A 15,905-nucleotide genomic window follows, 5' to 3' on the forward strand; every position below is an offset into this window, starting at 1 on the left:
GACAAAACCCCTAAAGACAATTGCAATTTTTATTTTTATTTTTCTCTTGCCACTTCCAACCTTGACTTTTTAAAAAAGATTTTATTTATTTATTTATGAAAGAGTGAGAGCACATGAGCAGGGGAGGTGAGGGACAGGGAGAAGCAGACTCGTCTGCTAAGCAGGGATCCTGATGTGGGGCTCGATCCTGGGACTCTGGGATCGTGACCTGAGCTGAAGGCAGAGGCTTCACTGATTGAGCCACTCAGGTGTCCCCCCAACCTTGACTTTGAAACCAAAAGAAACCTTTACCATGGACCTGGACATAAGCTGTGCTCCAGCCTCAGAATAGCTGAAGGGGAAGATCTGGCAGGAGCTGGGGAAGCTGTGGACCACGCCAACAGGAAAAGCCTCCAGATGGGTTGCAAAGTGTTGCAAGTTTGAAGCGGCCGCCATCGTCGTGCACTGACCTTCATAGCATGAGAGCTGCAGCTTCACTTCTACCCTCCAAATGCTCCACAAATATCTGGGATGGGCAATCCTGACCTGGGACCGAGCAGGGAAGGTAATGCTGGGAAATACAGTTCCAGCTCGGTCAAGTTGGCCCCAATACAAAGCCCCTGTGTGGACACCGCTTTGGTTCCACGGCACTGCTGTTTGCAGCCCTGTTGAGGTAAAGAGGGTAACCTTTGGAAGGCACACTGCAGCAGAGCCTTCTGACTCTCCTCTTCCCTGGCAGCCTGGCTTTCAAAGCCTTGGGTCAGACAGGAAAAAAAAGAATAATTCACCTGTGATCCCACCTGCGAAAGAAAGCTATTGACAACATTTTGGTGTGAACCCTGTATTGTCTTTTTCCTAGTTTAAACATACACCTGTCTTTAGAAGAAAAATGGAATCATAGCATATATGGTATGTTACAACCTGTTTTTCTTTTAGTGTAAATAATCTTTCCCCATGTTATTAACATGCCTTAATATCGTTCCCATCTGTGTTAGGGTTTCATGGTGTGAATATACCTCATGTATCTATAAAGTGGTTAACAGCATAGACTCTGAAGACAGAGTGCTGGGGTTCAGATCCTAGGTCTTCTGATCTTTACTACCCATGAAAACGGGCAAATCAGTTAGCCTTCTGTGTTCTCAGTACAGTTCACCTGTAAAGTGGGGATAATAGTACTTCCTTTCTAGGGTTGTTCTGAAGAACAGATTCTTTTTTATATGTGGGTGACCTCTCAATGATATTTAACCAACCCTTTAAGTGGAATTTTTAGATTGTTTCCAAGCTTTTTACTTCTTCATATATGCCACAATGAGCAAACTTAGTGTACTCTGAATTCCTTCCAAAGGAAATATTTGTGGTCACATTAGGGAATCTTTTCCAGAGTGAATCACGTGCTCAACATACATTGAAGTGTCCATAGGTATGGAGCATTATGCTATGCATAAAGAAAAAGGAACACAGTTCTCTTCCTTAAGACATTTAAAAGGTAGTGGGGGTGGAGACAAGGCACATTCATATACAAACACAATACTATGCAGAAACATACCATCACACAGGCGGAGTGGCACTACGCAGGCAGAAGAACTACGACAGAGAGGAGCCCCTTTCGCTGGAGAATCAGATCACGCAATCAGAGCGCAAGAAAGACTTCATCTGCTGTCCCCACCGCCTCCCAAATCCTCAAATCAGAACTCAGAATGATTTCCGTTGTCATGTTGAGAATTCGTTACCTCAAAAGAGAGCACCAAGGGCTGTGTTCCCAAGTTAGAAGCCGAGATAGGGTATACAACGCAAGACCAAATATTCAGGAAATACCTTTTTCTGGAAAGGAAAGAACACATTTCACAGCTGAAAAGAGAAGTGAAAAATGAAACTAAAGAAGCATGAAGGTAATATTTACTTGCTAGATTTATACAGTGCCTACCTTTAGAAAAGCCTGGCTATAAATCTAGCATGTAGCACCCTAGCACACATACATTCTGTTCTGTTATTGTGCCCTGAATTCTCAGAAGTACATTTTGTGGTCATTTTACTGTCATTTAAACTCTTCATCCTTCTACCCACTCCAGAGATCGCCTTCAGACATCCCCTCCAAGAGTGGATGTTTGGAGTCAGACACTCCTGGGCTAAACCCAGGCTCCACAGTTTTCCTGCTGGGTGACCCTGGACAAATAACTTAAGTCTCTAAATCTCAGTTTCCACATCTATAAAACGGAGATACTAACAATAACAGCTTCTTTTAGGGCTGCAATGAAGATCATATGAGTGAGGCCTGTAAAGCACTTACCACAGTGCACATCCCTCAGTGGTGTTAGCTATTATTTTTTCTGTGATACAGGGTGTATAGGGGATGGAAACCAATTTCAATATTAAACAAATAACCAGGTACGTAGGCCTATGAGACACAGGACTATAATGCATCCAAAAGCTAAACAGAAGAGATATCTGGATTTGTGTCATTTCTAATTTTCTCTATTAGGTTGAAAATTCAGTATGAAAACACCAGAATGGGGATGCCTGGGTGGCTCAGCAGTTGAGTGGCTCCCTTTCACTCAGGGTGTCATCCTGGATTCCTGGGATCAAGTTCCACATAGGGCTCCCTGCAGGAAGCCTGCTTCCTCCCTCTGCCTGTGTCTCTGCTTCTTTCTTCATCTCTCATGAATAAATAAGTAAAATCTTATTAAAAAAAAAAACACAAAACACCAGAATGGTAAAGAAGTCAGATTTCTCTTGTAACCAACAAAATCTGGACTATTTCTAAATCTAGACTGCTTTTCTAAAGGTAGGCACTTGTATAATCTAGAAGGATGAAGATGATCCATAAATCTTCATGCCTTTCCCAGGGGCATTTACATTTTCAACTGGAGCCAAAACCCTTGGCCAGAGGACTGAAGATGGAGTGGTGAGGTGTCAGGTATCAAGCAGGGGACAGAAGGAGGCATTTTGATGCAGTGAATTGTAGCTCTCCTAAACCATCTCAAGTACTCACTCACTCACTCATTCATTCATTTGACATCTATTTATGAAGTAATTGCTGTCTGCCAGACATTGTTCTATGCACTGGAGATACAATGGAATAAAATAGACAAAGATCCCTGTCCTGGTGGGCTTCACATTTTAGTGGGGCATCCAGACAATGAATAATACAATTGATGAATGACTAGGCTATGTAGTATGTTAGAGATTAAATACCATATAAAGAGAGCAGCGCCAGGGCGGTTGGCAAGAACAAGCCCCTTACGAAAGGCAGCAAAAAAAGGAGCCAAGAACAAAGTGGTTGATCCATTTTCTAAGAAAGATTGATATGATGTGAAAGCACCAGCTATGTTCAATATAAGAAATATTGGAAAAATACTAGTCACAAGAACTCAAGGAACCAAAATTGTATCTGATGGTCTCAAGGGTCGCGTTTTTGAAGTGAGCCTTGCTGATCTGCAGAATAATGAAGTTGCATTTAGAAAATTCAAGCTAATTACTGAGGATGTGCAGGGCCAAAACTGCCTGACTATTTTCCATGGCATGAATCTTACCTGTTACAAAGTGTGCTCCATGGTCAAAAAATGGCAGACCACGATTGAAGCTCAAGTTGATGTAAAGGCTACCGATGGTTATTTGCTTTGTCTATTTTGTGTTGGTTTTACTAAAAAACACAGTAATCAGATTTGGAAGACCTCTTATGCTCAGCACCAACAGGTCTGCCAAATTTGGAAAAAAAATGATGGAAATCATGACCCGAGGGGTGCAGGCAAATGATTTGAAAGAAGTGGTCAATAAATTGATTCCAGACAGCATTGGAAAAGGTATAGAAAAAGCTTGTCAGTTTATTTATCCACTCCATGATGTCTTCATTAGAAGAGTAAAAATGCTGAAGAAGCCCAAATTAGAATTGGGAAAACTCATGGAGCTTCATGGTGAAAGTAGTAGTTCTGGAAAAGCTACTGGGAATGAGACCTGTGCTAAAGTTGAGCAAGCTGATGGATATGAACCACCAGTCCAAGAATCTGTTTAAAATTCAGACATTTAATGGAGACAAATAAAAAAAAATCTTATTTGGGAAAAAAAAAACATGTAACAAGTAGAGAAAAGGGGGAGACTGGCAGTAGGTGGGGTGTGGGCAGGTTGCAGTACTAAATATGGCAGTTAGGATGAGCCTCATTGAGAAAGTGACATTTGTCCAAAGTCTTGAAGGAAGTGAGGGAGTTCACCAAGAGAACATCTAAGGAAAGTGTTCCTCGGTGGGGACAGCTTGAACAAAGGGGTCAGTGTGTGTGTGTGTGTGTGTGTGTGTGTGTGTGTGTGTGTGTGTGAGAGAGAGAGAGAGAGAGAGAGAGAGAGACAGAGACAGAGACACACAGAGAGAAGATGGGGTGGGGGAAGGGAGCTTAGAGATCATTCCTGTAGTACTTGGGGAATACCAAGGAGGCTGGTATGGCTGGGAGAGCTGTCGGAGACAAAAGGTGTACACAGCTGTTCACGTGAGTCCTTCTAGGCTATTCTAAGGACCTTGGCTTTTACTAAGTGAAATGAGAACCACTAGAGGGTTTTGAGCGGAGGAGTGCAGTGATGTGACGTTTTAAAGGGATCACTGTGACTGCTGTATCAGGAATATACCAAAGGTGGGGAGGGGACGGTACACCAGCAAGATCAGCTACTGCAGAAACTCAAGGTGAAGGATGATGTCAGCTCAGACCTGGGGAGCAGCCAGCAGGGGAGAAACTGAGAACCCCGCTCCCCGCGTGCGCCCCGATGCCCTGCCACATTGTGGATATACCTGAGGGTAGAACTAACGCGATGTCAAGAACGATTCTAGGTGTTTGGCCCCACCAACCAAGATGGGAAAGGCTGTGCGAGGAGCAGGTTTTGCACAGAACAGAAGGAATTCCGTGCTTGGATATGTTAAATTTGAGGAGTCCATCAGACTCCCAGGTGGAGACTGAGTCTGGCTGTGTGGCTTGGCACTCGGGAAGGGAGGTCTGCGCAGGCGATAGGAATTCGGTATAGGCAGTTGCTTAAAGGCATGGGGACCCAAGGAGTGAGTGTGACTGGGAGGGAGGCGGTCTGAGGGCAGGGAGGTAAAGGTTTTCCCGGAGGGAACTGTAGGTCCCCTGCTAGGGCTGGGAAGGCCCATCCTAGAGCAGCCCGGGCCTGCAGGGGGTGCCCTGGAACTTGCTGTGGCTGCAGAGTGACGGAGAGAAATGTTTGCTTCTGCGGGAAGAGGAGGCCCTGGGTAGATTCCTCTGGGAGTGGCAGAAATAATTAAGAGAAGTAGGTGCGGATATCCTGGTGGCACGGGTGCTCGGCTGCCTCCAAGGAAGGAGCCAACCTGGGTCTATTAATCTGTTCAGACAGGGGGCACCGCCGCCCGGCTGGCGAGGCCCCGCCTCTCCAGCCGCGTCTCCCGGCCCTCCCCTCTCCATCCTCGCCGCTGCATGTCACTTCTACAACCGCCCCGACTATAATCGATCCAACAGAATCGCGGAATCACGCTCATTTTGCTGTTTCGTTGGGTCATCCCATCGGCCGAGAGGCTCGGTGGTCGGGCAGGCTGTGTCCCCCGCCTTGGCATTGCGCTCAGAGGCCTCGCCGTCGCGCTGGGCCGCGCTGGGCCGCGCCGGGGGGCCGGGGCGCGGGGGTGTGTCGGCTCCCACGGGGCCCGCGCCCGCGCCCGCGCCCGCGCCTCCCGGGCGCCCCGCGGCCCCTCGCCCCCGCCCCGCCCCGCCCCCCGCCGCCTCGCCTCGCCTCGCCTCGCCTCGCTCCCCTTGACGTCATGCGGGCAGCAGGCCGGCTTGCGCGGCGCGGCGGAGGGCCGGAGCGGGAGCCCAACTTCGGGCGGCGTCGGCGCTGTGCGCCCCGTGCCGTGCGCCCGCCCCTGGCTCCCCCGCTCGCGGCTCCGGGCTCCGGGCTCCGGGCTCCGGGCTCCGGGCTCCCCGCTCGCGGCTCCGGGCTCCGGGCTCCCCGCTCCGGGCTCCGGGCTCCGGGCTCCCCGCTCCCCGCTCCCCGCTCCCCGCGCGCCGCCGCCGCCGCCACATCTGGAAGCGTTCAGCGCGTCTGCCTCCAGCGCGCCGGGCGGGCGGGCGGGCGGGCGCGGGCAGGGGAGGGCGCGGGCGCGGCGGCGCGGCGCGGCGGGCTGGGCTGGGCTGGGCTGGGCGGCGGGGAGCGCGGCGCTCTCTCGCGCGCCCGGTGTCTCCCTCTCCCTGCCTCTGCAGAACAGCGCCCTGCCAGAACGGCGCTCGGCGCGGCCCGGAGCGGCGGCGGCGCCTCTTCCTGCCGGCTCGGCCCAGGACCCGCTGGACCTGCCCGACGGGAGGGAGCTGCCGGGGGCCGCGGAGCGCTCGCCGCGGGCGGGCCGAGCCGTGCCGGCCGCCGCCGGCCCGGGCGGACCCCGCCGCCCCACTCCCCTCCTCCCGCCTCTCCTTGCTCTGCCTCTCTCCATTTATTTTGTCAAACGGTGTAGCCGCCAGAGGTGCGGTGCTAAATTCTTGGAAGGGGCCCGGATGTACCGAGGATGCATTACAATTTCACAAAAGGAGGCACTAGTGGAGAGGAGCAGTTTTTGGTGTTTGATGCAATAATGGGAATCAGGTAATCACCAAAAGGGAAGAAGAAACACTGCAGATCCACGGCTTCCTCGAATTTTGCACGAAAGCCGCCGACCTCGGAGGAGGGATTAATCCAGACCCGCTGGGGGTGTTTTGCCATTTCTTCCTCTTCGTGGCCTCTTCTCCCTTCAAAACAATTTCTGTTCAATGGTCAATGAGAACACGAGGATGTACATTCCGGAGGAAAACCACCAAGGTAAGGCTGGACCCCGCCGCCCCGCCGGGGCTCCCGCCCTCCCCGCCCTCCCCGCCCTCCCCGCCCTCGCCCGCGGCCCCCGGCCCGGTCCCTGCGGAGTGGCCCGGTCCCTGCGGAGCGTCCGCGGGGGCGCGGGGCGGCGGGAGCGCGGGGGACCCGGGCCGGAGCCGCCCGCCAGCCCCAGCGGAAAAATCCCGCCCCTCCCCCGCCGTGCCCGGCTCCTCCGGAGCATGTGTTTCCTGTGAATCTCCAGGCGAGGGGGAAAAGTTCCCCAAGTGTCTGCTCGGCCTCGCTTTCTCGCCGTCGCCCGGAAAGCCGGGCCGCCCGGCCAGCGGCGCGGGTGGGGGCGGCGGAGGGCACGGCGGCGCCGCGGCCCCGGGGCTGGGGTCCCCGCCTCTCGGGGCGCGGCTGGCGGCGCGCGCACCCCCCGCTCGGCCCCCGGCGTCCCGCTGGCTGCCGGCGCCCCTTCCCCCCGCCGCCCGCGGCGCGCTCCGGGTGGCGGGTGGCGGGCGGCGGGCGGCGGGGGGGCCCGGGGTGCAGAGGGGAGTCTGGGCACCTCTCTCCTCCCCGGGGCCCTCCGTGTCCCTCCGTGTCCCTCGGCTCACCTCCACCCACCCACCTCTCTCCCGCCGCTGACCCCGAGTGCACCCACGCCCCGCGTATTCGCACCCACATGTGGGCTAGCACCTGAGGATGTAAGCACTGAGGATGCGGGCGGTGTGTGGGCTTTGCTTTTTCATGGTTTAAGGAAATAATGAAAGGGTGTGCCGAGCTCGCGAGGCTCCACACTATTGCCCAGTGTTTTCCCAGCGTCTCCAGCCTTGGCATCAAGTGTCACCAGCTCCCCGCAGTGAGGGGGAAAGGCTTTCAGGTAGCTCCCCACTTCTTGGAAACTTTCTCCCCCCCCCCCCCCCCCCGTATTAACAAGTTATTATGTTCGGGCATCGCTCAGCAGCGCAGGTTATGATGGAGCGTGGAGGGATGGCCTGGCTGAGCGCGGCAGCCTCCAGCTTCATCTCTGTCTTGTCTCCAAGGCTTTCTCTGTCTTTTTTGGGTGTAGTCTTCTCTTTTTCTCTCCCAGTTTCCCAAATCTGCCTATTTACACTCTTCCTTTCCACTGCTTCCTCCTGAATACCTGTGGCTATTGGTCCTGTTACTTCCTGGGGTACTTGAAGTGGTTCCCTGAGGACCCCAGCCTGGTGGAAGGCTTGCCTCCGCGTTTCTTCTTCCCAGCCTCCTCCTCGTGCCCCCCTCCTCCAACATTTGGGCACAGAGCCCCTGTCCTTCAGAGCTACCTGCCTGGTCTCTGTCCATCGTGACACTGATCTGGGGGGTAGCCATCCCTCTGCTTTCCAGCTGGAGCGGCAGTGGGGGGATTCTGACCTCCCGGTGAAAGAATTTTGTCAAGGGCCACGGGTTCTAGGGTGAGCCAGGGCTTTGTCGTAAGGACAGCTTCTGTCCCAGACTTTCTCTATGCCATGACCCATCCCTCACTTGTTCCCCTGGCCCCTTCCTAGCAGATGGAGCAGTGGACGCAGTAGGAGTTGAGGATGAGAGACACAAAGGAAAGGGTGATATTTGTGAAGAGTGGGGATGGATGTCTCCCCTCCAGGTTCTCAACTCAGTATGAGCAGCCTCAGAGAGGAGAGCTCAGTAGTATTTATTGTCCTTGTTGTCACTAACAATGGCAGTATATGGTGGTAGGAATTATTATTCACATACGATAATCTTCAGTAGTTTACTAGGTTCCCTTTTCATCCCCTTCCTTTCTTTTGCCCCTTTGTCCCCAGGAACCCCCTCCCCCCACCCCACACCTATCAGGGAGCAGATATTAAAAGTAGGAGCACTGACCCTGGAGAGGTTTGTGAGAAAGATGGAGGGACAGGAGCGGGTGAGCGGTGGCCAGGAGCTCTGCCTTTCCAGCAACATGCCAACAAACACTATGGCAACCTGAATTCCAGTTCTCTCCCTTGAAGCTGCAGTGATTATATAATTCACAGGAGCAGTTTTGCCTCCCTTCCTGGATGCAGTTCTCAGGTGAAAGAGCACCAGGATCCCTGTCTCCTCCTCCATTTCCCATCCCCCCCTTCCCTTGTCATTGGCATTGCCCAGGGCTTTTTGCAGGGAGGAGAGATGGTGGGTGATGGAGGTAGGGGAGGCAGACCTGGAAAAGCCTGAGTATTTACAAGGAAAGAGTGGCTGTGGTTTAATAACGGAAGGGGTGATGAAACATGATTGGGGGGTAGAGTTTCAGGAGAGAGAGAGAAGAGAAGCCAAGTGATTACCTCAGATCAGTGATGGTGCCGAACTAAAGAGTGGAGAACCGAAAAAGTTGCCAGTGCGGGGCTTTACATTCTTCTCTTCCTGACAGATTTGAAGGCACTGAAGGCATTGGCCCTTCCCCCCACCCCCTGCCCCTCAGCATGTGTGTGTGTGTGTGTGTTGAGAGTTGGGGTGTGGGGACCAGTGGGTGCAGTGGAATAGCCTGAAGGTTCACTGAAGGACTGGCCTTTGACCCTGGGTTTCAGGCTGGGAGTGGCTCATGTGGGCCTCGCCTCACCTCTAGTGCCATATCTGCTCTGGTCCCCTGCCAGCCTCCCACTTTTCTCGGCTGATTTTCCATTGCAGGCTCCAGCTAGCAAATGAGTTTCCTAATAGTCAACCAGTTAGCAAATAAAACATCAGAATGTCCCTTATCTGCTGGAGACAAGGCAGAGGGGAGAAACATGTGTTCTGGGAGTGGAAGACACACTGTGCTTTTCTTTTAACTACTTAGCAATACAGCTGAATAGTAATCATCATAATAAAGTAATGATAATAATGATCACAGTTAACTCTCTTTACAAATGGTCATAGAGCAATGTCACATGCATCTCAGCTTGTATAGGTTATAGAAAGCGTGACATTAGCTTCTCTTTCTCTGGATACTGCATGGAGGAAACTGGAGAAAAGGCGATATTGAGGCTCAAATATCATTCCTGATATTGCTCTGATACTTTCCAGTGTATCAAAATACTACACAATAGACTATATTACAAGAACCAATTATCTACTATATCCATAGAGCACGCTAACAGTATTTAAATGTGTGCATGTGTGCGCTGCAAACACACATGCACACACACTGAATAAGGAAAATATATTTTAGATTACACAAAAGATTAATGCACTTTGGGGAGAGGAGAGGAATATTGGTGATGCAGTCACCTAAGACTGGACGTTTCCACTTCATATTAAGTGGAGAACTGTTCTCTACTGGTAGATGTTTAGGTATAGTAGTTCGCAGATGAAATGGTGAGCCCTTAGTTCCTTCAGCCACCCCTCAGAGTTTTGATGATAACTTGAACTCTCTCTGCAGTTCTTTCTTTGACTAAACACTGCCCTAAGTGCCTTTTTCTATGTCTATAAGACCTTGGACGTATACTGAAGCATCCTGAACGGGAATTTCGAGGCCCCGCTAATCCTCATATCCTCTCTTCTAGCACTAGTCCTGCTTGTTCCAGGCCCCTGATACATGACCCTGTGAATGCGTGTCCCCGTGATCGAATGATCCCCATGAACGAATGATCGCACTCAGAAAGACTTGAAGTGGATGTGCTTTCTGCCTCTCCCAGTAGGTGGCGCTCCAGGGCTTAGGAGTCAGGAAAGGGGCAGACATTAAAACCTCCCCTTGGGTTTGGTGAGGAAAGACATTGGGAGGGTGTGGAGAGACCCACACCTGCCTGGTGGGGCAGCTGTTTGGTATATGGTAGTGACAGGTCAACCCATGGCGTCCCCACGCCTCCTTGCCAGACTCTGAAATCAGTGCTCAGCGTTCGGAAGCAGGAGACAATTTGAGAGTCCTGTGTGCTGTGACTCTTTGATCATGCCTTCACCTGTGCCAGAGCCAAGAACCCCCAAGAGCAGTGCACCTTCCCATGCCACCCCACACACCAGAGGATCCCCCCCTCATTGACCTTGCACAGTCTGGATTTCTCCCACTCTTGCACACTCTCCCTCCTACTTCTGCTTACCTCTAGCACAGACAGCATCCTACTGAACTTTGAGGGAGCCTTTTGGGCGATTAACCGAACTTGTTATGGCCGTATATTAATTTTCTCCCTGATTTACCCTTGACGGTTTAGTAACCAGAGAGGCTAGTACTTCCCAAGCCCAGTGGAGCATGAGGTGATCAGAAATTTGGGATTTGGAAACCCTGACCTATAGGGTTACAGAGCTGGCCAGCTCAAAGGCAAGAGACATTTTACTAACTTTATTAGGGAAAAAAACACACAAAAACAACTGGGTACACTGCACAGCTGATTTCTGTTTATGAGTCTGGCTGGGCTCCTGCTGGGTAATGGCAGAGAAGCTCTGGGGACCCAGGTTAGGCAGTAACTGAGATTTGTTCTAATTTCTAGTGATGTTTTGCAGCTCCTGGTGTTTTCTAGCTTTCCTTCCTTTGGCTTTCTCAGTTGTTGTGGCAGATTCCCTGAGGCCTGAAACCCTCCCCACCGTGTGGAGAAGGGGCAGATGAGTGCCCTGTAATGTCTTCTTCCTTTTCAGCAATGCTTCTTGCCTGGTGGGGCAGCTGTTTGGTATATGGTAGTGACAGGTCAACCCATGGCGTCCCCACGCCTCCTTGCCAGACTCTGAAATCAGTGCTCAGCGTTCGGAAGCAGGAGACAATTTGATTTTCCCACGCAGACTCTAAAGAAAGTGGATAGATTGGGGGAAACACTGGAAGACCTAACAACAAGACAGATCAGCAAAATAATCACACTGCTTGAGTCTTGTTTTCTGATCCGATGCATCTTCACTAATCCCTCAGTTAATGTTGGGCACCGTGGAGGAGAGCTGAAAGACTGATTAAAAAAAAATATTACTCAGCAATTAGAAATGACAAATACCCACCATTTGCTTCAACGTGGATGGAACTGGAGGGTATTATGCTGAGTGAAATAAGTCAATCGGAGAAGGACAAACAGTGTATGTTCTCACTCATTTGGGGAATATAAAAAATAGTGAAAGGGAATATAAAGGAAGGGAAAAGAAATGTTGGGAAATATCAGGAAGGGAGACAGAACATAGAGACTCCTAACTCTGGGAAACGAACTAGGGGTGGTGGAAGGGGAGGAGGGCGGGGGGTGGAGGGGAATGGGTGACGGGCACTGAGGCGGACACTTGACGGGATGAGCACTGGGTGTTTCTCTGTATGTTGGTAAATTGAACACCAATAAAAATTAATTTAAAAAACAAAAACAAAAAAAACCACGGGGCAGCCCGAGTGGCTCAGTGGTTTAGCGCCACCTTTAGCCCAGGGCCTGGTCCCAGAGACTCGGGATCTTGTTCCAAGTCAGGTTCCCTGCATGGAGCCTGCTTCTCCCTCTGCCTGTGTCTCTGCCTCGCTCTCGCTCTCTCTGTGTCTCTCATGAATAAATAAATAAAATTAAAAAAAAAAAGACATGGGGAATTGTTTTGCAAAATATCAGGTGCTAAATATTTAGCAACATGAGTGCTAAGCATCCTGATAATGAAACAACACTTCCAGCCATGGCTGTCATTATTAAAATAATTTAGTAAACACCTGTTTACATGTACCTCAAGATTGGATACTGTATAAAACAAGTAAAAGTGACAGGATCCCTCGGGGAAAATGGAATGATTTTCAGTGCTGTTTCAAAGCTAGGCCCTTCGACTTTGACTGAAGCTGTGGCCGAAGGAGCAAAGTGGAGGGACTCAGGCAATGAATGCGATTGTTTGAACCCGAAGGCTGGTACTCCGGGCGAGGTGGTCTGGCTGCCCTAATCCCCAGGTGGGGTGCATGCCTGTTCAAGAGCACGCCTGGAACACTGTAGCAGCCCTTGTTTCTTTCTCTGTGCTTTAGGAGCCCTTGGGGGCAGCTGCTCATGTAAGAAGGGAAGCAGAGTGGAGTCTCGGGTTCCCAGGAGCCTTGGGACCCCCAAGAGTCTTGCTCTAGCCCAGGCGGGCGGCGCTGCCTCCGTGTGGGTGAAAGCCCAGGGGGGCCTTGTAAAGAGGCAGAGTTGTGAAGTGGCTGGGAGCATCAGGGAGCCGGTCTGGCAGGAAGAGGCCCAGATGACTGTGGGGGTGGGGGTGGGGGTGTTTGCCCCAGGGTGGGTTGTGTGGAGAATTTGGGGAACACAGTTACTACTTGTGGAACTGCATTAAATTCAAGTGGCGATTTAAGGGCCCTGAGGAGAACAGTTTGGGCCTAGAGCTCAGAAGTCAGAGATTGAAAATAGGCCCTTACTTCCCTAGAGACCAAGGGGATGAGAGGGATAGTAAATCTGGCTTGGAGCAGAGGACGAGGAAAGGGTGGGCTGACTGGCAAGAAGCCAAAACCTTTCAGTTCCTTCCCTCCCAAGAACCCCACCAAACCATGGCTTTCCATGACATGTTTGCTTCAAAATGTCTTCCTGCTGCACCGTGTGTGTGAGAGAGACAGAGACAGAAAGAGGGTGGAGGGTGGGGGTGGTTCTAGATTCCTGAACTTTGAAGCACTTGTCAAACAGCCATAGAATAAGTATGTCTCTTTGGGAATTTACTTTCTAGGATGAGAGCATTTTTTTTTTTAAAGATTTTATTTATTTATTCATGAGAGACACACAGAGAGAGGCAGAGACACAGGCAGAAGGAGAAGCAGGATGAGCCTAATGCAGGACTCGATCCCGGGACCCCAGGATCACGCCCTGAGCTGAAGGCAGACGCTCAACCGCTGAGCCACCCAGGCGTCCCTAGGATGAGAGCATTTTAAGGAACCTTAGGACAAACTCTTTCCAGTTGAGAAAATGGAGTCTCCTAGAGAGTCAGTCACTCAGGGAGGGCTGTGGCAGAAAACAAGGTCTCCAGGCTCCTTTTGCTCCTGCCTTCTCTTGACCACACTTGGTATCTGTTAAACCCCCTGGGAGGGCATTGCTTCGTGTTTCTGGAAAACTGCTTTCTAAACCTTTCAAATTCCTCCCTTCTACCTCTCTCCAATCCCGCCTTGGTACTGGCTTAAAATCATTGCCGAGATGTTAGATTTGCAAGTAGAGTGGTGGTGGGGTGGGGTCTCTGTCACTGGAAAGGTTTAAAAATGACTTCTCAGACGGTAGAGTAAAAAGTTCATACAAGTCTGCGAGGAGCTCCAGTGAAATTCAGCTCGCTGTGCTGTAAATGGATGGAGCTCTGAGCTGTTTTTCTTTTCTGTCCGGCTCTAGGCCACAGGGCAGGGGCAGGGTGGTGAGGGGTGAGGCTGTGCTGTAGGGCTCCCCTTGGCCAACTCTGGGCAGTTCCTGTCGTCGGGCCGGTAGGGGCAGTTGGCCAGGGCTGGGACACCCGTTGACTGTAGGGTAGAAACCATGGGCACATTCAGGTCCCAGCTGGCCAGAGGACAGGCTGCCATGGACTCCATCTGACTTGGAAGAACAAAGGCTTCTCCAGGCTTCCTTGTCAGGGTCCCTCTTCCCAGGGGACATTTCAATAAGGAGCAGGGGTTTAAATCCAGCACAGGGTAAAGAGTTCACCTAGGACCTGCCTCTGACGTTCCTGTCATCCTTGACGTGCTTGTTGGCTGCCTTGTTTGATGCTCTTATACACGGAAAACTGGAAGGCCTTTGAGGCTGACTTGGTTTCTAGCTCTAAGACAGAGGCATTGGCTAGACTTACCCTTAGAGATGTGGCTTTTGAGATCCTGGAGTGTTGTGATAATCTGATGAAATAGTCACACTGCCAATTTGCCAGGGTGGGGATTCTTTTAATACACTTGGCTACACTCGGTATTGCCCACTTGAACCTAGCTAAAAAAAAAAAAAAAAAAAAAAAGATAATCTTGTGTCCTGTCTTTAGAGAACCACACCAAAACCCAGACAGTAAATGAATGTTCTCCCCAGATAGCCTGTGGGTAGAAACGTTGTCTTGATTACTCAATTAAGCCGTGTTTACTTTGTGACCATTCTGTCATGTTCAGTCACTTATATTGTTTGTGTCCTTCCAGAATAATCCACGTTGGGCTGAAACCTTTTAAAGATGTTAGTTTGCCAAAGTAAGAAAAATAAATAAAAGTAAATAAGTCTACAGCTAGAAAAATGACTGAGGTCACATTCTTTGACTCGATTTTTTTCTTTGAGAGTTTTGAAGGAATCAAGTCTTACTTTTTTTTTTTTTTTTTTGTCTATAAAATGGAGATAAGAATCCTTAGCTGGTCAGCTTCACAGGGCAGCTGCGAGGCCCCATATGGCAGAATGAGTATAAATCTCTGTGTGGATATCAACCATCCTCATCAGAAGGCAGACCACTAGGGTTTGAAAAAGCCGTGGCATTAAACAACTTTCAGAGCATTTCAGACAACTTTGTAGGTGCTGTTGGATGGTGACACTATTCAGAATTTCAAGGATAAAAATATAAAACAAAAAGAAACAGAGTCTGAGGTGGTCTGGCTGATACCAGAATAATCAAGGAAGTGAAAAACTGGTCAAGATAGGCCTAGTATTTTGGTATTCTTTACAATTGTTGACCAGTGTGAGGCTAGTAGGATGCTAGGACTGTGGGACCATCCGGACTGCTGTTTCCAACTAGAGGATCAGGACCCAGGGACTCAGGACTTCCAGCCCAGCAGCTGTCCACCTGCCCCACTGTCATCTTCTCCCACCCATGGCATGAGGCTCCTTGCCTTCAGCCTGAGGTCCAAAGCCAAACTGTTCAGAAGTCCTCTCATGGTCCAAATATCTGGAAATAGGACCACTGAGAACAGAAAGGACACCACCTGGGCAAACAAACTTCTCCTTGCTTTCTGGCATGAATTAGACTGCTGGGAAAGTAAAACTTTGCTTCTTTTTTTTTTTTTTTTAAACTTTGCTTCAAATATAAAACCTTGGCTTTAGGGAAAAAAAAAAAGACTTTTTTTTTTTTTTTAATATAGTAAAAGTGCTGGAGGTTTGTAGATAAAGAGAGGGGGAACAGTTCCATACAGCATTGAGACACTTATCACAACAGGAAAGGGTTTTTAATTTCACATCTTAAGTGCCAGATTAGCTTTTAGTTTCCTAAAGCAAAAATAATCTCATCATTAAAAAGTGTGCTGGAAAATGTACATGTAAGTTTGCACTTTGGCCCCCTCTCCCCACCAGCCTCAGGTCCTGTGATCTGTGGAG

At 50.3% G+C, this 15,905-nt stretch overlaps 1 protein-coding gene and 1 pseudogene across 11 annotated transcripts in view; both read left to right on the plus strand.

Moving 5' to 3' along the window:
* The first annotated feature begins 3,276 nt into the window (after nucleotides 1-3,276).
* Nucleotides 3,277-4,012, plus strand: LOC112917598 (small ribosomal subunit protein eS1-like; annotated as a pseudogene).
* Nucleotides 4,013-6,588: 2,576 nt separating this feature from the next.
* Nucleotides 6,589-15,905, plus strand: part of CACNA1C (calcium voltage-gated channel subunit alpha1 C) — a 648,720-nt gene continuing 639,403 nt past the window's right edge. For all 11 annotated transcript variants that reach the window (XM_072766363.1, XM_072766357.1, XM_072766353.1 and 8 more), the window contains exon 1: nucleotides 6,589-6,774. In XM_072766363.1, the coding sequence (XP_072622464.1) occupies nucleotides 6,726-6,774 (49 nt within the window). In that variant the 5' untranslated portion in view covers nucleotides 6,589-6,725. The remainder of the gene's footprint in view (nucleotides 6,775-15,905) is intronic.

This window comes from Vulpes vulpes, chromosome 8 (genome assembly GCF_048418805.1).
Source record: "Vulpes vulpes isolate BD-2025 chromosome 8, VulVul3, whole genome shotgun sequence".
In the NCBI taxonomy this organism is placed as follows: domain Eukaryota; kingdom Metazoa; phylum Chordata; class Mammalia; order Carnivora; family Canidae; genus Vulpes; species Vulpes vulpes.